This window comes from Notothenia coriiceps, unplaced genomic scaffold (assembly GCF_000735185.1).
Source record: "Notothenia coriiceps isolate Sejong01 unplaced genomic scaffold, NC01 NC01_scaffold00037246, whole genome shotgun sequence".
Classification (NCBI taxonomy): domain Eukaryota; kingdom Metazoa; phylum Chordata; class Actinopteri; order Perciformes; family Nototheniidae; genus Notothenia; species Notothenia coriiceps.
In genome coordinates this window covers 25206555-25227235 of record NW_011369947.1, presented here as the reverse complement: position 1 = coordinate 25227235, position 20681 = coordinate 25206555, and the positions used below count along the sequence as shown (strand labels likewise).

Sequence of the window (20681 nt, the reverse complement as noted above, 5' to 3'; positions counted from 1 at the left end):
GCAATCTAGCTGAGAGAACGACATCGTGATACTGGCTCCCTCTGCTGATGATTCAGCCACATCACTGTTCCTGTCCAGGGTGGGTTTGTGAGAGGAGGTCTCCATCACAGATTTACAAACTAAGAGATGTAGGATGCGTAATGACGTTGCTATTCCGTACAACTGCTTCGTGTTTACACACAAGTGGATTTAAAAACCACCTGGATACTGTTATATTAGGTGCTTTTATTGTTCTTACATCTCAACAGCAGATTCTGTGGTCCAATAGAGTGGCGAAGTCAGCGCCATATACTTTCCGGTGCCGGAGAGGGCGACAGTCCCTCCCCTTCCCGGTGGGTCTCATGGGGACCTTATTTCGGAAAAAGTTTTTATTGAAGTTCAATGGGAAGAGAAAGATTATCTTTTGAATTCCCGTCTTGAATGTGCCAGCGAATTACTACACTCTGGGGTCTGCACAATAATTTGTATTTTGTCTGAATGTGCCAGTGCTTAGGGAGGACAGAATATCTGAAACTAATTATTTATTCTATTTGAATATTGATTATGTGTAATGTTATTGTTGTATGGAGAAAACCAGCTCGAGGTGCGCTTAGGTTGTTTAGCAACTGTATTTGTCTGTTTTTCCTACAGAGCCCCTCCTCCAAACGATTGCGACCAGACCTATATGAATGGCGTATGATCATATTGTGTTGTGCACGAGATGGAAGGCTGTCAGGCAGGTAGGCCATCCAGTTACTGTTAGCTGGCCGGATCAGATGATTGGTCGCGTGCTTTTACAGGCACCACGGCTTCCACTGAGAAATGGTTTTTTGTATATATTTTATTGTCAAAGCATTTAATGTATTCATTGCTATCGGAGAGCATTCAATGGACAATATAACAAAAGGCTGTTCTGAAGCGGAATACCTACCGCCAACTTTAAGTTCAGGGAAAACACAAGAGAAATCAACTACAATGTTTCAAAAATGGACAATTAACTCTTAATATACGCGTTTGGCAATATCAGTTAAAGAATAACACAATTCAGTTATTTTTTCCAAATCGTGCTCAGCACTATTATCACATGCTATATATATTTGGAGTGATGTGATTTTAGATGGCATACACTCGCTATTTTTTAATGAAGCATGTGATGGTTGTGAGAGGCATGCTAAAGCTGTTTTGGTTATATTGCATAATAATCTACTTGAGGTGATTCTGTTTCCTGGTTCTCCAGTGTGCAGCCATGTGCCACTAAGCCCTGGCACAAGCTGTGTTTACTTCATATCTCACTCTTCAGCACAAAGGTCCTACTGTAGATGGTGAAACACGTTGTGCGCCTGGTGGGACGTGTGCTGCTGAATGACTCGAGTTATAAATGTATAGGCTTTATTGTGACTAATGTTAACTGTATCGAGGAGACTAAGGGTAACTTTAATATCGAGAGTGTACAGGTAGCTTTATTAGCAGAGCAGCAGACCTGTGATTGTTGGTTCCAGTATGTGACGCTAGTAGCAGGGATCAAACGGTGAATTGAAGAAGATGGTGGTTGAAGTTGGTCGACTTTAAAACGTGATCCTCCCTCGATTTGATTATCTTATTGCTTCGAGAGAACAAGTTCTTATTAGTAAATGTATTTTTGCCAGTCCTAGTAGTTTTAAAACTAAGGGCATCTACACTTTTACCCCACATTCAAAGTATCACAGATAATGATTTTGGGAGGTGTCTTGCCCATGGACACAACGACATGCTGACTGCAGTGGGGTTTGAACCTGTGCTCCCGCTGATTCCGACACCAACGCCTAATCCCGACTGCACCACACCACCCTCGCCCAGCTACTAACATTAGAAATACTTCCATTATTACAGACTTTATTCTTTCATTTACACAATATTTGTTATGTTTGTATTTTGTAATGTTGTGCTTATATTTAATTAGATATCAGAAATCAAGTCGGGCCATGTATTTTTTGTTGTTTAGCTGGAACAAAGGGCTTTTTGTGTTTGCTAAGACTTGGGTTGAATAAGATAACGGTATTACATTACCTTAAACAACTGTTAAGTTCAAGTCACATTTGAGGTGTTGATTCTTGTATATATACAGTCTATGTGACTTTGTACTTGGAAGTTTCAATTCATGACAGCTTCTGGCTAGACCACACACAATGATATATCAAGTTTTAAAATAGTTGGAAACATTTTGCGGAATAATGTAAGTCACAAGCTTCGAAACAAGGTATTATATAAACAATAAGTTTTTTTTTTCTAGTTTGGTTTTTCTACGACCAAATGAATATACTTCCTATATTTTGACAACAATATATGTCAATGTATAGTTTTGCTTAGAGCGCACAAGGGGCTACCACTCATAAATCTGGGTACTATCACAGCATGCTGATTGGACCTTGAACAAATAATCTTCTATAACAGCTGCAGTTTGAAGGAATAGTCAAGATGCACACATTTTATTAAGCTGTATAATGGTGCTTACTCAGAGTACGCGTATTCGCTCCCAGAGGGACATTTACATCTTGTTACCAGAAGTACAAGAGCCAAAGATAGGCTTGAATTTTCATTAAGAACGCATGCCTACAATAATGTTTATAAGCATAAAAGGTAAGAACTAATTTAGAGCACAATCGAGTAACAGTTTTTGAGACAATAGCAGCCAAGAGTGAAAGTGATTAAAGGTGGAAGTATACCAGGTTGTATCTGCTACAACGCAGGCTATACGTAGATGGCTACACAATATACCATTACAATGGAGCTCATCTTGTGTTAGTTTGCGTTCTTCGACCTTTATGCTGCGGTGTTACTGATGCTGAATAGGTTAGCCTGAAATAACCTGAAGGTATTTCACCTACTCATGGTTTATAGCACCATAATTCTGTTTACCGCAGTCCACATTATTTACTATATTATTACAATAGTAGGTACTGTATCCCACTGTACAGATTTCATTTTAGCATTCGAGTTTTATACTTATGCTATTGTAACATGTTCCTCACGGATTTACAGGAATCCTGCATTCGACTTGCACCACTTTTTAATCGTTTATGGAGGACAATGCACAGTGTATGGAACACTTAAAACCATTAAAATGTTCAAAGCGTAACAGTGCCATTTAGCTTTGAGCTCATTTCCCATCGCGCAGTCCCTCACATAAAACATTTTAAGAAGGTTTACATTTAGAAACATAGACAAAACAAATACTATGATATGCAAAAGTTCAAAAGAGCAGTGGCAGGCATACACAAGTATTCTGGTCTCTTGCACGTTTCACTTCGCTTATTGTCTGTTTATGTGTTAGGGGTATATTGTACGTCACACTTTTGGAGGAGCTAGATTTAACACTTGCCCATACAAGCTGGCTGCTTATGAAAAGACAGCCTTATATCTACTTGGAATATAACCTTCCTGGTATTTGTTTTAAAGGAGAAATTTACAAAATGCTCATAGGAAATGAACTGAGATTGTAACCAACTAAAGCGATAAATAAAAAAATTTGCTCAGTTACTCTATCTGTGCTGGCAACACCAGTGTAGTCTCAGTGTTTCTTTACAAAGGGATGCCGCTTTGGTTACCATATAGCGCAGACTGGTAGACAATCGGCACTGAGATTTCCTTATACTGCTACTGATACACGGCAATAAAGGATGGGCCTGCAACCGCAGCAGGCCGCCTCTCCTGCGTGCAAACACATCACCAGCCTCTGCAGTTCATTATGTGAATATGGTGCAACCTAAAGGATAATTGATTCCACAAGTATAAGGAGGGGTGTTAAGTTGTGATGAGATACGGTATGCTTTTAATTGACCTTGCTGCGCAAAGCAACCAGCACGTTCTGTAATGAAGGAAGCAGTGGGGGATAAAACACAACCCGGTGGGTTTTGAGCCAGGCTGGCAGGAGAAACCCTGTGTTAGCTCTGACCGCCAACTGCACCTTTACCCTCACTGTGTCAACCAGATAAGAGCTTCCATACTCACTTAGCGTGAGGACAATAAAAAAACATATCTGGACATACTAAGTCTCTGTCAAATTATTTGATTGTTTGTGACCCTGGTTGAAAGTTAATATTGTATTTGGTTTAGCTTTAACTGTCTAATACTTTGTTGGGGATCCATACATGTTTAATAATCATAGAAGTCACAAAAAACATTAAGCAACGTATTAAGACATATATTTTATACAAACATCGTGCGAACTAGATGTTTACTAAACATTACATTTTTCATTAGGTCTCTTCAAATATTTCAGTTGAAGGAAATGTTGAAGTTACTGTAATATCATCTACTTCTAAGATGACATTTGTAACTTGGAGAGATTATATATTAACAACTGTCTATATGCTCTGCTCCTGTATGGAGTAATATCAATGAAATGATTGCGTAGGTGTCAAAATCCGATGTACTCTGGGGCGAGATTCGACTATGTGGGCCTTTGATTAACAAGCGCAACAACAAACATTCAAACTAAGATTAAACAGTCATCCCATTTGTCGTAAATAGAACCGCAACTACCGGAGTTCATAGTACCAATATCATTTTTTGACATACGATGTAACGAAACACACGTCTCACTGGTACGAAGGAGTGAATGCTGAAAGATGCCAAAAGAGAATTTTTATTTCCTTATCAAAATGTTTTATTTATGTATTTAAGTGTTGCGCATTTTAGAAACTTATCCAATAAGTATTTCGATAGTCAAGGGATTAACTAACATATGACCTTGCTGTAATTTCTGAGTTGTGTTTTAATGACTACAACAGCCATGTAAATTGTACTCAGTTACTGATTACACACAAGACAATCTGACTTCAGCACTAGCGGCACTCACCACCAGGTATGGGAGCTCTTCTAGCTAACCATTTCACTGTTCCTGGCATTTTATTTACTTCCTTGTTATAATGAACGTCGAGTAATACCCTCTTGAAATGTACTATCTTAGAATAAAAACAGCCAACCTATCTGTCCTTATCATCACAAGTGATGCTTAAGGATGCACGAGTAAATACAGTATTTAGTACTATTTGTTATCTACAATTTTGTTTCTGAATTATTTAATCTGTGAAATTTCATTTTGTACTCTTGCCGAGAACTCAATATCGATAGCATGGAGACAAACAGCCGGCCGCGTTCCCTTGTTTTTTTAGTTTCACCTGATATGTCTCTCTTCAGGATCACTGTGATCCCCAGAGATGTAGTAGGTGGAACCTTCTCCTGCTGCATGCTGCTTTTGAGTAAAACCTTGTGGATGTTCAGCATGTCTGGGCGAGAAGGTGTAACGTTATATCCTCTTCCAGCAATATTGGGTTATACGTCCTAATGCAGTTAGTCTAGCGTGAGGAGTCATGCNATAAATACAGGAATACATGAATAAATACGGAAATAAATAAATACAGGAATTTATTTATTTATTTCCTCATTTATTTATTCATGTATTCGCTCATTTATTTATTCCTGTATTTATTTATTTCCGTATTTATTCATGTATTCCTGTATTTATTCATATATTTATTTATTCCTGTATTTATTCATACATTTATTTACACATTTATTTATACTTATGTCATGTTCTGTCCTCCATACCGTCCTCCATATTGCTAAACCGGAAAACCGTGAATGCACCGGTAAGTCTTTATAACACCTGTGTAGAAAAATATAATAACATTACAAAAATAACATAAATGTTTCCTCCCCGTCGGGGAATTGAACCCCGGTCTCCCGCGTGACAGGCGGGGATACTGACCACTATACTAACGAGGAAGGGATGAGATCCACTCAGTGCACTTCCCATTTTATACAATTCGGCACTGTATCATTAGTTAAATAATAAAGTGCATTCATCAGAATGTGTTCTCATTTCAGCCCGCCATGCATAAAAGAATGTGTTGCATTGGCCGGGAATCGAACCCGGGCCTCCCGCGTGGCAGGCGAGAATTCTACCACTGAACCACCAATGCATAAAAAGTTTCAAAATAAAAGCCTTTAAAAATGAAACCGTGAAGATAGCTTGAGTTCTGAAAAAAATTCCTTGGGAAGGTTGATGAAATCAAATAGAAAGCAGACAATTCTACTCTTACATGCACCAACAGCCTGATTATAGAAAAAAGTGTTACCTTGGTCTGGTGGAGTTTCCTCTCGCACCAATTTCTTCTTGGAGCGTGGAGTAACGGGGAGAGGGGTTGGCACAACCTGGCACAAGAAAAACAAACAAAAATAAACAAATATTTGATTGATATCCCATATTTCAGATACTGCATACATTCCTGCTGTCGCCCTCTAGTGGTTGCAGATGTAATTTATTACAGAAATAGAAACAGGCTTCATCAAGAAAAATTGTTTTAGGTAGACATCAGCAAAATTAGGCAAAAACATCAACCACACAAAATTGAAAAAACTATTAAACTAAAGAAATGCTAAATCATGGGTTGGCTAAGTAGCTGTTGCATGAGGTCAATTTAGACTAAAAAACGGCTGAGACTCATCGAAATATTGCCAATGAACACAGAATGTGTTTTACAGGTAAATAATTATTAGTAACATCGTTTTCCTCAAGGCAAAACAAATAAATATTGCACATAGACAGCTGCCCCGTTAATTCTCCAACCCTCCTGCAGGTGCCACGTGTCTGAGTGAGTTGGCTGGCCCACTTTAGAGTAAAAAACATCGTGAATACTTTAAAATGTTCAACATGCGATGCAATGCAGTAATATCAGGGTAAAGCCACTTGAACACATTATCAAATCTAAAAAACACATTTGAATGATGAAAAAATTGAAGACACGCAGAATTACGTCAATGGGTCGGCTAATTAGCTGCTGTGTAGTAGACTACCAACTACCACCAAAAAACATATAATACTCGACGAAATCTTAACAATTAACTTAGAATTATAACAGGAAATATCTTTAAAATGTTAATAAGCTGACAGTTTCCTCAGTGCAAAACAACCAAAATGAAGCGTAAATGGAGAGCCTCTTAATTGTCGACCAGCACTGCAGGCGCCACGATGTGTTAGCGACCTAGCTGCCTGGCACTTTTTACACTTCAAAAACATCGTGCAGATAACTAAAAACTAGCAAAAGGTGATTCAATACTATCATATGATGAGGCAAAAACTATTATTTCTGTTAAAACACATTACCCTGCCACAAAAATAATGAATTATGAACAAAATGGAGGAAGGCTGAAACACGGCATTGGGTCCGCTAACTAGCTGTGGCGTCATACGAATTAACAACCAAACACGTTTAAAACTCGACGAAATCTTAAAATTATACTTAGAATTACGACAGAAACATGACGTGCATATAACTAGCAACAGGTGATTCACTACAGTCATGAGGCAAAAGCTATTTTGTGTTAAACACATAAACCAACAAAAAAAAAAACACTTGAACTATGTACAACCTGGATGAAGGCAGAAAGACGGCAGGCTAATTAGCTGTGGCGTCATACCAATTTACAGCAAAATACGTTTAAAACTCGAAGAAATCTTAACAACGAACTTAATATTATTACAGAAAAGGCCTTTAGCAAGTAAATAACAGGTACTTACATAGTTTCCTCAATGCAAACAACCAAGAAAAAAGCACATGAGAGCTGTCCTGTTAATTATCCACCATTACTGCAGGTATCAACGAGTGTCTGAGTGAAGGAGTATGCTTTCCGTTTCACTTCTGTTTTAGTCCACTAGATGGCACTGCTGTGCTTTGAAACACTTTTCTAACTACTCTAGTACATGATGAACATGTGTACACTTGGCAACATTTTAATGTACCAATCAATCTGAGGGTGAAGAAAAACACATATAACCAACACTGACTGATTCCTCAAATATGAACGTTTGCAGTTTCTCTAGAAGTTCTTTGAGTTGACTGTTAGTCAACAAAACAAGGCATGAATTTGCAACCTCGAACTTTGGAAAAGTGCAGTGGACACAAATAAAACGGCAAATGAAGGTTACAATGAACAACAAAAGTGTCAACAAAATCTAGAAATACATTTAAGAAATGTATGTCCTGTTTAATATCAACTTTCATGAATCTATTTAGGCATTTAATTATTTCTGAATAGTGAAACAATTCTTTTTATTTATTATATAATTATATGTATGTATGGTTACATGTATTTATGTGTTTATTCTTGTATTTATGCAATGATACTTAAGTATTTCTTCTTCCCCCATACCCGCCATCAAAGTCTCAACTAAATGTATTTAACTGGGGTTACAGTGTCAATTTTACTACCAATGAACAATGCCTTGTGTAAAGTGGCCCCTCAGCAGCATCCCCAGTGGACTGTTGTACATGGCACTGACTGAACTGTTTGTTGGTAGGTATACTGATATGTGTGTAAATGTGTACCTCTGCAGGCTCAGCACCCATCACAACAACAGTGGGTACACTGAAGAGTTCCATGTTGTCCAGGTAGTGCTGATGTTGTAGGCGCCATTTCAGACAGTCATAGATGAGATTGGCCACACCTTCAAAGATTTGGTTTCCAATCTCCAGCTGGACACACAGTCAAAATAAAGTCCCAGAAAATGTGATTATAAAACATTAAAAGCTAGAGACAGTACAAAAAAAAAAGACAGATAGAGAAGGCCTTGAAAATGATCAAAAAAATAATAGTGTTAAATATTCTACACAATGAAATCAACAAAAACATAATGAGTGATCGATTTCAAACCTTCTATATCTTGTAGGACCACAAATGACATGCCCACACTCACAATCCACACACAGACCTGTTACAGCAGGGGTACTCAAACTTTTTTGTTAAAGGTCCACTTGTGAATTTTATACAAGGTCAATGGTCCGGATCAATGTCAGTAAAGTCCCCCCCCCCGGAGCGGAGCAACAAAGTTTCAGCTCGCATGGGGACCTCGCATGGGTTTCCCAACATGTCGTTGCAGTAAATTAAAGGGTCTTTCATGTTCATGTTGAACTCACGCAGCGTCAGACAATAAAACCCTCTCTCTTTTCCTCCGTACCCAAATCTTTTTAAAAACAGGGGTACAACGAGCGGGTACAGATTTGCTGCCGATCTGACCTCAAATCGGCGGTGGACCCACACAAAGTTGCTATCAGAAACAATGCCTGACATGTTTTGGACGTAATCTCGTCTTTGTTTACATTAGCAAGCATCGCTAACACTCAGAGCTAACCTGTACTGGAGAGCAATTGTGTTTAAAAAGCAGGAAATAAAAAAAAGAACTAACCTTGTGATAAACCCGCAAGAGAAAAAGCATTTGAGCTCCATACTGTTTCCGAAAATGTAATCTTTGATGTGGTTTAGAACAGGATGGCGTTTTATCACAGCATAATTTAACTTTATCTCCGGTAGAATTCTGATCAGGCATTAGCTCCGCCTCCTCTTTTTATTTTTTTTAAAGCTAAGGACCCAAAATCCACATTTCTCTAACAGGGCTGCAAAAGAGGTGTTTGAGCAGTATGAGGCATGGCTGCAATGGGTGATCTGTTTGGTATGACATGTTTTGTATAGGTATGGCCCTACAATATATGTTTCCAATATAGCATAATAGGTCCACTTTAATTTACATCAGAATCAGAAATTTTTGTTTCATAATTTTATTTTATTTTTTTAAATAATGGGACACAGGGTTCGGTCCGGATTCGGACCTTGGTCCGGAGTTTGAGAAACCCTGCAGCATACAGTGCAATGGTAAAGAGCAGGCTTCATTGAGAAGATATTGAAACAGAAAGAAATTGTCAGGCCCAACTCACCTCAGCGTCAGGGTTCTGTGTGTGAGAACTGAGATCTGGAGCAGTGTAGCTAAGCTGAACCGCATCATGGAGCTTGGACTGGGGAGGCCCGCTGTCCAAAACTGGTCTCAGACCGGACCAGAATAAATCCAACTCTGCACGACCATGAACTTCTGCTGCAGGCATACACGAAAGAAGAGATATTTATGTTGATAACAACACATAATACATTGGAAAAATAAGATATAGAGTCCTGACTGCAAGGACATTTTGTATTGCAGATAATCAGCTCTATGGCGAACAAAAGTTATTTTACATACACATTCTGTTCAGCAAGATAATGACCATCCTTCATTTTATGATGAAGTCAAATGATTTGCCAGAAGTAAAAAACTAACATTATAGCTTGTAAACAAAACAGTATCATGATTCATTTATAGTCTTATATACTTGTAAAAGCACGTAAAAGTGCCTTATTAAGTGCTTACTGAATACCGAAGGCCCTTTACCTGAATCCAAAACTGGAGAAGTTGTCTGCTCATTGCCCCCAAAGGGACTTTCTTCCTGCTGCTCCTCAGAAGTTTGTGTGTGCTCCGAACACAATTTAATGACATTGGCTACATGAACACCTAAGGCATCAAGCGCTCCAATCAGGTGGGGCTGAAAGAAGCCGAGCAGCAGGATGTAGTGTTGAGGTCCATCCTCTGGCTCGTCATCTATGCCCAGACACACAAGTTAATTAATCATAAACACCTACAATTATATAGTGCAGACGTAGGTGATAGCCAAAGTCGTCTTGTGCATTGCAGTACTTTCTCACAATGTTAGCACAGACGTTCAAGGTTCAAGGCTTTTATTAGTCATATGTACATTATATGACTACAGTGTAGTTATGACGATGAAAATCTTAGGTCCCAGGCTACTCCAACAGTGCAACACAATAAAACAGATGTGGTTGAAATTTGAATTTGTACCTATATACTTTGGTGGCTCAACATCATCCCTGCGTTTTAGCTTTGTCTTCTTCTCCTTAGAGGGTCCCACAGGTGAGGGTGGGCCCTTCCCCTTTTTGTCAGTGACTTTAGCCCCTCCTTTGTCCTTGTTGACAGAGGGAGGATCAACGTTTGCCTTCTCCTCCTCAGCCTTCAAAATATGCGGAAAAATCCAATTGATTCTTCCTCTATAGTCTGTATAACATTGATTAAAAAAAGTCACTCCAATTGTATTAATATCTCCTGATTTGTTCCTCACCTGCTCGGCTTCCCTCCTCTGCTGATCATTGGCTTTGATTTGTAGCAGCTGGAACTTCAGTATATTAGCCATCAGGTCACAAGGAATCTCATCTCCTGCATCCAGGAGTACCTTCGCTGGCTCTGTAACCTACTCAAGACACACAGGAGGAATTAAGCACACAAAAACCCAATCAGAAGACACTGACTGACTGAAACAAAACACATTAAAAATCTTTATTCCAAAGCCCACCTCATAAAACATGGGGGCTTCATCAGGTCGTTTTGCTTTGGGATTCCCCAGTTCATGGATCTGTAAAACGTTTGGAAAGGAATGAAATCTCATTTGACGAAATACAAGGTATTAAGAGTTAATGACTGCAGAGTTCTACAAAAATACAATATACATAGTTTCTGGAACTTGATCTGAAATAAAACTACCTTTGCAACGGTGCTTTCCCAGGTCAGCAAGCTGAAAAGTTTGCGCTGTGGTTTCTGTGCAGCCACAGACAAAGCCTGGGTCAGCTTCTCCTCCTCTGGACTTCTCCCGACCACCAGAGACACACAGGCTTGCCATGACTCCTGGAAATAGTATTGAAGAAAAACAAGAAAATTAAGAAATACATCATCCAAATAAAAAACCACACTGTGTCACTGATTTCACATCATCCTGCTCCTTAATTAACAAGGTTCAAAGATGCTGCACATCACATTACTTTGACAAAAAAAGCTAAATCTTGTGAGAGGATTTTTTCCCCTCCCAACTTTATTTGATTGAATTCATTCATTACATTCATAATTACATATGTCCGTCTTTCATGAAAAAAATCCAGTGAATACATTTCATGGTTTAAAAATAATAAAAGGATCAAATAACTTGAAGAAGAAATATAAAAAAACAAAAAGGGCACTTCCGGTCTTACCCTCAAAGTAAAAGCTTACATGTTTATATTTTGTGCATTTTCTTATAGGCTACGTCTTATTCAGGTGACAAATGTCGCAGGAAGTTTGTTTGTTTGTTTGTTTGTCTACACAATTTTCACCAAATAACCTAATTACCTTGTTAACGTTACTTAAAGTGTATCAAGGAGCAAATTGCAGGATATAAACCCAGTTTAAATCCCTTGTTCTACTTAAAATGAAACGCTATTAACATTAAACAATGTAACGTAAATGTTAGCTAGCTAGCTACTAAGGACCATGTAAAAGTTAGTTAACTACCGCGCGTAGCCAGCAAATTAGGACTCTAAAAGTTATAATATGTAATGAAAGATACCTTTACTGTACACACAAATAAACAGTAAGTTAAACAGAAAAAAGGAAGCGAGTGAAAAGAACAAACCTCTTCAAACGGAGCTCTGCTGAGACCAGCCTCCCAGTTCTTGCCGACAGCTGAGGCACCAGAAGCATTGGGCTTTTTGGCTGAGCCCTTCTTAACTGCTTTAGGTGGCATTTTCAATCAGTGACAATTATTGAAACTTGAAACAACGCAGAACATTAAAAAAAAATAGTCCTCAACCTACCAGGGCCCTTATCTAACTAAGCTTCCTAAAAACGGCAAGTTAGTTTATCGTTTAGCGTCGCCTGGTGCCTGTGTTGCCCGTGGCAACAGCAAGGACACCTGTCAAGTTGAGACATAAGGCCTACTTTTCCTGTAAACTTTCAAAACAAAAGCATGTGGGTTTCCTAATTGTTTGACAAAGCAATATCGAAGATGAACAACTCTATCTTTTTGGTAGTGAATATCCCTCAACAACAATTCAATAATAACATTGAAATAAATAACATGTGTTGTGGTTTATAAGTCAATTATTCTATTCATTGTATCCACTGGATGGCAGTGTTATCTCTATACGTTTATTTTTTAGCCATAATGATGCAACCATTATGGCTCAGGACATTTAACTAAAGCAAGGTTTTATACAAAGAGAGGGGGATTAAGAATGCCAATTAGATACAAACTAAAGTGAAATCAAATAAATACATTGATGAATGATAATGAAGAGTGAAGTGTCATGGCTACTACAATTCCTACACAATCTCAGGCAACAATTAATTGAGCTAAAGCAGGGGTGTCAAACTCAAATACACAGTGTGCCAAAATAAAAAAATGGGTACTAGCCGAGGGCCGGACTGGTTCAATGGTTATTGCAAAAAGTATTGAAATGAACTTATTGCACGTATTAAACCTAGAACTAACTTAGAACTTAAATTATTGCCTATAAAAACAACATTAAACATTAAATAATCAGTTGCATTCATTTCTTATGGCTCTATCGGCAGCTTTTCCGGAGTCATTTCTTATGATTACATGTTTCCACAGGCCAACAACAGCTTCAAAAAAAGTATTCCCTTCAAAGAAAAAACCAAACATGCCCTGTTGTCTCAAGAAAAAAAGTGCAGAAGGAAACATCCATTGCAACTCAATGTGCTGCTCTGTGATGCTAGTTCAAGCCAGATACTTGGCATCTNGTGTACATTGAAAACATAATACATTTTACAGCATAGGTAGACCAAATGTTTGGAAATGCCTGTGTCTATAATAAGAAGATGAATCCACGAGGATGTCAACAATCCTGTGGGAGCCATCAGGGAAGTAGTATGATGAGTCAGGCAGGACCGCAGAGATAGGTTCAGCCACGACTCGAAATCCAGGACTCAAGATGCAGGATCCAGGACCACAGCAACAGGCACAGCCACGACTCAGGATCCAGGACTAAGGACCACAGCTACAGGATCAGCCACGACTCAGGATCCCGGCGTAGATAGACACCAAAAAGAAATTTGGGGCAATATGTAGGCTACAATATATTTGGGGGTTTCCTTCTCCGATCGTGTGATCGTTCTTGTGCATGTAAATGGCCTGCAAAGGCTAAAATCCCGTTGTTCCCTTCAGATGGAGTTTCTCTCCCACACACTTGCTCTGTTGTTTTCTGGTATAGTTGACCAGAAAACAAGTTGTATCATTTTATACAGCATGTAAATACTCAGGTAAAGATGCATTTTTGTTTTTTACTTTATTTTCCAAGTTTCACTCAAAAAATGTCCAGGGTCAAGACAAATACTTTAAATTGTTTTAATAGGCCTATTACAGATAGGCCACAGATTTTTAACGGCTTGCATCAAATATAAACAAAACTACAAACAAATGATTTCATTAACTAAAGAGTGAGGGTCTTTTCAAGTAACACATAAGTCAAATAATGAAAAAGGGTTTCAGGGCTTTTTTATTTTTCATGTAATAACGTGATTTTGAAAAGTATTAAGATCTTAATATGTAGTCATTTTGGCTTACACTTTAGTTGTTTGCATTTATGGAAAAACATCCAATTATTTATCGGAAATTCAAATTAAAAGGTCAACGTGATGTGCTTTAACGATTTTTAGCTTATTGGTCGAAATTAACAAACTTTTAACGTGAAAGGGCTTCTTCTGACGACAGCGTGACGACATCACGTAATGTTTTTCTTAAACTGGTCGCACTTTCGACCCTTTTGATTAGCAATGTTTTTAATTTAATTTGGTAACACTGGTATAATAAATCACTAGTGCGAAACATGTGTTAAATGTACATGTTAATTTGTATTTGTTATTAAATATTTATACATTTGAGATTTTACGCGAAAGTAACACCGTCATTTAGATTTACGTTGATAGATAGCCAAGGAGCTAACATGTGAGTAGCTGCTTCTGTTGACTTGACAGCTACACCTCTTAACTCATGACAATAAAACAGCAAGTATTCAATGAAGAGAAAGGTTTAGAATAAACGGACGTTGATACGTTTTTTGTTTTCCTTTTTAACATATCCTGCTTCTGCAAAAAAAGCTAACATTGAAGCTAAAGTTAGCATGTCCTCTGTCAGCCACTGTCAACACTACAGGCTTCTGTAAAGTTTCAGAAGATCAGAAGAGCTGCAGCTTCAGTACATCATGTCTTCCTGCACAAGGTTGCTTTACTTTGTGAAGCACAGAACCTTGTGGACTCATGTTCGGAGAAATCTCACAACATGGTCTCCTGTTGGAGCTGCTTTCAATGCCAAACCTCAAAGAAGACCAAATCTGGTGGAGAAAAACGTGGTAAGTATTTGTTTTAATTTTCTTAAATGTGTCACTAAAGCATGTTACAACACTGCTTTGTTAAAGCACATAACCTGCATTTAAACGGGCTTAAATGTGTGTTAATAAGCCATATTGATTTTATAAAAGACCACATTCTATATATTTTATTTGTAAGAAGCCGCATTATTGATTGACTAAATTGCTGTTTATATTTGGGGGTATATTGGGTGCGGGAGGAGTCATTTTAAAGAATGTAATATTACATTTTAAACTGATTGTTTTGTATACTATCAAGTGAAAAATGCATGCATCTTAAGTACAAACACATTTAAATAGAGATGCTTCAGTTTGGATTAACAATGTCATGACATTCATGTAACTATTTATTATTGTTATTAGTGGCTGCTAGTTCACTCACTTTTATAATACTGCCACTTATTTATTTACCATGGTTGTGTACTCATTTTATTTAATTTCTTGGCTAAACATGTTAGTCTAGTGATTGTGATGTTTCCCTTTGCTGCTGTAACACTTTACATGTCTTGCTGTGGGACAGATAAAGGATTTCTGGTTCTGCTTTCAGGGTTTGTTTGGAGTGACTGAGCTCAGCTGTCCTGCAGGCTTTCAGGCGGCCACAGAGACGGCTCTGAGGAACACACGACGGCTGGTGGACAAAGTTATTTCTGGTCCTTCGGGTGTGGAGACAGTCGAGTCTTTTGATCAGCTCTCAGATGAGTTGTGTAAAGTGGCTGATCTGGTGAGTGCTCCTTCTCTCTGAGGACTACTGAAACTGTGCTGCTCTCCACAACTCAACTCGTGTACAGAGGGGGTGCATTGATGTCCTCTGATTTAGACACTTGTTAGCAACCGCCAATTCACCAGTGGGATATTTACTGACGTATTTTATGTTGCATTAAAAAAAAAGTAACATTTCTTCAGCTGGTGTTAACCACAGACCTTATGTCAGGCTAACAACCAAAAGCACATTCAGGAATCCATTGACTTCTAGACGAGGGAACAGGAAGTGCTCAAATGCTGACTCATATCTGGGTTTTAGGACTCATTCCTGGCCCGCTCTATGCCCCATGTTCCTTTCTCCACTCTGAGATCCTCACATGCTTCCCTCCTCGTTGTTCCAAGGTCCAAATGTGTTCTTAAAGGAGATAGGAGAGCCTTTGGAGTCAGGGCTCCTGGACTTTGGGAATACCTGCCAGATAAGATCAGCGCTGAAACCATATCTCCTCTTTGAATTGTCTTTGAAAACCCTGCTTTGTAAATATTATTTGTCAGTGTTTTTATTTATGACATTTAAGTTAATTTCTCCCTCAAGAGGGAACACAGGGATTTTAACCTTTTACAGACCATTTCCATTTCCATGCACAAAAACCTATATTACACTACAGTAAAGGAAAACCCCAAAAGCATAATAGGGCCCCTTTTTAAAGTGTTGGTTTAGCCTCTACATGCTTTAAACAAAGCTGTTATGATTCCTTTATACTCTCACTATGTGTCATGTGGTTCTTGGGTTACCTGCAGACCAACTTGCTTTTCTCTTCTCTCACAGGCAGACTTTGTTAAAGTAGCTCATCCAGACCCAGCGTTTCGCGAGGCTGCAGAGAAGAGCTGCATAGAGATCGGCACGGTGGTGGAGAAGTAAGACGAACCTTTCAAAAAGCAATCATGATGCATTTGTACAAATAAATGGAAGTATAAAGTAGAAATACTCAAATATAGCACACACATGTCATTTTGTAATTGTGTTTTTTTCAGACTGAACACTAATGTGGAGCTTTGTAATAGTCTTAAAAAATTGCTGGAGAACCCAGACACCGCGTCTCAGCTGGATCCTGACTCCAGGTAATTTCACTGCCATTTTGTTTAAAACATGGATTAAATAACAGTGTTTCTCTTTCTTTGTTACCACATCAATATGTAATGTTTATATCATATCTAATGATGTAAACAATGATTAATTTCTGTTTGTTTTTTCCAGACGAGTGGCAGAGTTGTTCATGTTCGATTTTGAAATCAGTGGGATTCATCTGGATGAGAAGCTGGTGAGATGGTTATAATAGATGGTTGTTATGTTTCCTAGGGGGAAAGGGAAGTAACAAAAGATGACATAACCAAAACCACTGTTTGTTCACAGTTACACCATACTAGACCATATAGCATTGGTGTAGTCATAGAAGAATATTTTCCATGGGACAGCGCATGTATTTTGATGTGGTAGCCAGCAGGTACATTCTGGTTGTTCATCTGGGAAAGAAACAGACACGTTGTGAATAAAACATAAAGACAGCATGTTTAAAAATGCCTCCACCCCCTGCTGTGTTTACTGAACTTGTTTTCTCCACAGAGGAAGGAGGCGGTGGCTCTTCATGTGAAGCTTCTGGATCTAAACAACGAGTTCCTGGTCAATTCTCACCAGCCCAACAGGATCGCCAGGTCTGCGATTCCCGAACATCTACACCTGCACTTTGCCAGTGAAGGAAGCTTCATCCAAGTGGGGGGATTACACGCTGACTCCCCCGATGACTTGGTATGTGCCTGAAATGATTTGGGAACATTTATACTTTTTGTTCAGCAGGTGGCGCCACTGCCATGTGTCAGATTTTAGGACTGGATGTAAGGGCAGGTCGAAGATGTGTAATATATACTCTGTCCTGACAACATATGATACGCCATGAGTTGTAAAATCCTGAATAAGCAGAGTAACTTACATGATCTGCATTTCTAATGACAAACGTCTGAATGTTGTGTCATGTTAGATGTTGCGGCTTCAGAATTGTAGGACAGCATTTTTCTCCTTTCCTTTCCTTTCCTTTCCTTAAGGATGGTCCAGTGTATCCTAAGCTAAAGAAGATTTCAAAGGAGGCATTGAAGCTCCTTTCCTATCATCTAGAGCACATGTGTCAAACTCAAGGCCCGGGGGCCAAATCAGGCCCTTGGTGGATTTAATTTCGGCCCGCAGGATAATTTTTTATTATTATTAGATCTGGCCCGCCGGTATATTGCACGCACACCTTCCCTCCATCCTGAGGGTCTCCTCAGCTCAGAGCCTGACCCCAAACATTGATGACCTTGCACCCAAGATGAGATGCCGAGTACCTGCCTTGAGCTAGCATCACAGAGCAGCACACTGAGTTTAATGGATGTTTCCTTCTGCACTTTGTTTCTTGCGACAACAGGGCATGTTTAGTTTTTTCTTTGAGGGAAATAGTTTTTTTGAAGCTGTTGTTGGCCTGTNGGCATCATTAACATTTTTATACTCAATTTTTTTTTTTTTATATTTACCTGCAAATATTACACATTAAATGTAACAAATGTTTGTTGCCGCTTTAATAAGAAATGTGTAATATTTGCAGGTAAATATAAAAAAAAAAAAATTGAGTATAAAAATGTTAATGATGCCTGGGCTGCTGCTTATGTGTTTATTAATATAAAACAATCCATTAAATGAGTTACGTGAGGTATCCCCTGTTGTCCTGCAGCCTTTAGACAGACTTTAAAAACCAGCCAAAGAACTTAAAAATATCCTCATGTGAAATAATATGTTGTGAACAAAAAGCAGATATGACTCACAGCATTACGTGGGTTGAGTTTCTTCTTCATGTTACTCATCATCTTGAAGTCTTTGGCTGTCCTGTGAGAGATTAAAGGAAAAAACAACAAGTCGTGAGCTAATTGACTCGAGGCTTCATTCCAGTACCCACCTATCTCCACTCAGGGTCAACGGGGGGTCAGAGCTTATCCCAGCATGCATTTGGCTGAAGGCGGGGAAACACCCTGGACATTCATTTATCCTGTGGGTAATTTAGAGGCTCAGGTGCACCTGACTCACAAGTCTTTGGTCTGTTTAACGACTCCAGATGTTAGAAACCAGAGGAGGGAATGTGACAAAAAACTGATTTACTGATAATATTTATTAAACTAACTGAATTTGTGTCAGGTTTTGTTACATTTACGACTGGATTCTAATTTAAGGGGCCCCATTCTGGTCATTTTTAGGTTCATATTAGTATTTTGTGTCTCCACTGTGACATGTCTCCTTGCTTTAATGTTCAAAAAGCTCTTTATTTCTCTCATACTGCCTGTGCTGCAGCACCTCTTTTCACCCTCTGTCTGAAACCAGAGTCCAGTCTGCTCTGATTGGTTAGCTGGCCGGCTCTGTTGTGTTTTGTCAAACGCTTTGAGATGTCCCGCTCCTTAGCCTATCACTTACAATGTGTTGGAGCGCTAGCCAATAGGAGCGAGCCTTTGCGGACCATTTACAAGCACAATTGAACACACTACAGGAAAGGGAAACCCCCCCCAAAGCACAACATGGCCTCTTTAATGATGCATTTATGTAAAAACAATTACAATTCTGCAGCTGTCACAGGTGAAGGTAACTTAAATCATATTTTATACTTCCAGGAATCCTTCACACTAACTCATCTTGTCAAATAAATGTAGTGATTTAAAAGAACAACTACCTCAAAATTGTACAAACGCTTTTAAGTTATTTTCCATCACTGGCTCAGAAAAATAACAAATATTGAGAATTTCTTTCACAACTATTAAGAAAAAATATCAAACTGAATAATTTATCTGAATATTTCTTTATGATTTATTAAAATGAGACCGTACTTGTCTGACAGCTTGTCGGTTAACAACTGAAGGAAGCTCATCACCGTCTCTGCAAAGGGAAACAAAAAGGAATAAACAGCCTGTAACTAAAATCACAAAAAGAGCAAAAATAATGTCTATCTTATATTAATCTGTGTCTTTTAAAAATGGTTTCATGTCAATACTGAAATAATATTTGCAGTCACGGCACTGACTGAAAGATACTGTATTGATGCTGAAGCAGAGAGAGGTATAAACCTGGTGTTTTGGCCATGGTTCCCTTCAGGGCTCGGTGAGCGTACGACTCGTAGCCCACCAGTTTGGCCATTTTGTATCTGCACTTCAGCAGCTCCTCCAGACACTTCATCAGATCTGCGTTAGGATACAGGTAAATCCTGTAGGCGATTTCTCGAACCTGCAAGTGGAACCAGGACAGAACAAAATCCATGATATTAAAGAATATTTAATGAATGGGCCCTCGTTATCCCACGCACATCTTGCACCACTTCCTGTGTCCACTATGTGGTGCTAGAAAACACACGTTTACATTATACTGCTCCACATCATGTGAGGAACAAGGGGTCGAATTCTCAATTTCTCTCAGGAAGGTTCCTAACTAAGTTAAATGACTCAGAGGTTTCTAAGTGTCGGCCATGATAGGAGCTGTTTGAATTCTCAAGATCAGGGGTGTCAAACTCAAATACACAGTGGGCCAACATTCAAAAAATCGGTACCAGTCGAGGGCCGGATTGGTTCAATGTTTATTGCAAAACTTATTGAAATGAACTTATTGCACATATTAAACCTGGAACTAACAAAGCTTAAATGATAGCATATAAAAACAACATTAAACATTAAATAATCAGTTGCATTCATTTCTTATGGCTCTATCTGCAGCTTTCCGGAGTCATTTCTTAGGATCACATTTTTCCANCTGTCCGTCCCGGGAGAGGGATCCCTCCTCTGTTGCTCTCCCTGAGGTTTCTCCCATTTTCCCCTTTAAACTCTGGGGTTTTCTCTGGAAGTTTTTCCTTGTATGATGTGAGGGTCTAAGGACAGAGGGCGTCGTA

The 20681-nt window shown here is 38.8% G+C and overlaps 2 protein-coding genes, 1 long non-coding RNA gene and 2 other non-coding genes across 5 annotated transcripts; 1 reads left to right on the top strand and 4 right to left on the bottom strand.

The window, feature by feature from the left end:
- Nucleotides 1-4556: 4556 nt before the first annotated feature.
- LOC104966546 (sperm-associated antigen 17-like) lies at nt 4557-12499 on the bottom strand. The gene is made up of 11 exons (XM_010795729.1): nt 12282-12499; nt 11381-11521; nt 11193-11252; nt 10962-11090; nt 10685-10853; nt 10220-10426; nt 9732-9886; nt 8349-8495; nt 6099-6174; nt 5139-5246; nt 4557-4579 (listed from the first exon to the last, which is right to left on the bottom strand). The coding sequence occupies exons 1-11, from the start codon at nt 12390-12392 to the stop codon at nt 4557-4559; spliced, it is 1326 nt and encodes a 441-aa protein (XP_010794031.1). The 5' UTR covers nt 12393-12499.
- trnad-guc (transfer RNA aspartic acid (anticodon GUC)) lies at nt 5674-5745 on the bottom strand. The gene has a single exon. It is a non-coding gene; the product is annotated as a tRNA-Asp (tRNA).
- Nucleotides 5872-5942, bottom strand: trnag-gcc (transfer RNA glycine (anticodon GCC)). The gene has a single exon. It is a non-coding gene; the product is annotated as a tRNA-Gly (tRNA).
- A 1945-nt stretch (nt 12500-14444) lies between the features above and the next one.
- On the top strand, nt 14445-17554 carry LOC104966545 (mitochondrial intermediate peptidase-like). Its single transcript, XM_010795728.1, has 6 exons — nt 14445-15018; nt 15584-15757; nt 16565-16653; nt 16771-16857; nt 16994-17057; nt 17360-17554. Exons 1-6 carry the CDS (start codon nt 14872-14874, stop codon nt 17552-17554), a joined length of 756 nt encoding a protein of 251 aa, XP_010794030.1. The 5' UTR covers nt 14445-14871.
- Nucleotides 17555-18581: 1027 nt separating this feature from the next.
- Nucleotides 18582-20028, bottom strand: LOC104966164 (uncharacterized). The gene is made up of 3 exons (XR_800632.1): nt 19870-20028; nt 19633-19681; nt 18582-18646 (listed from the first exon to the last, which is right to left on the bottom strand). It is a non-coding gene; the product is annotated as an uncharacterized lncRNA (long non-coding RNA).
- Between the last annotated feature and the right edge of the window lie 653 nt (nt 20029-20681).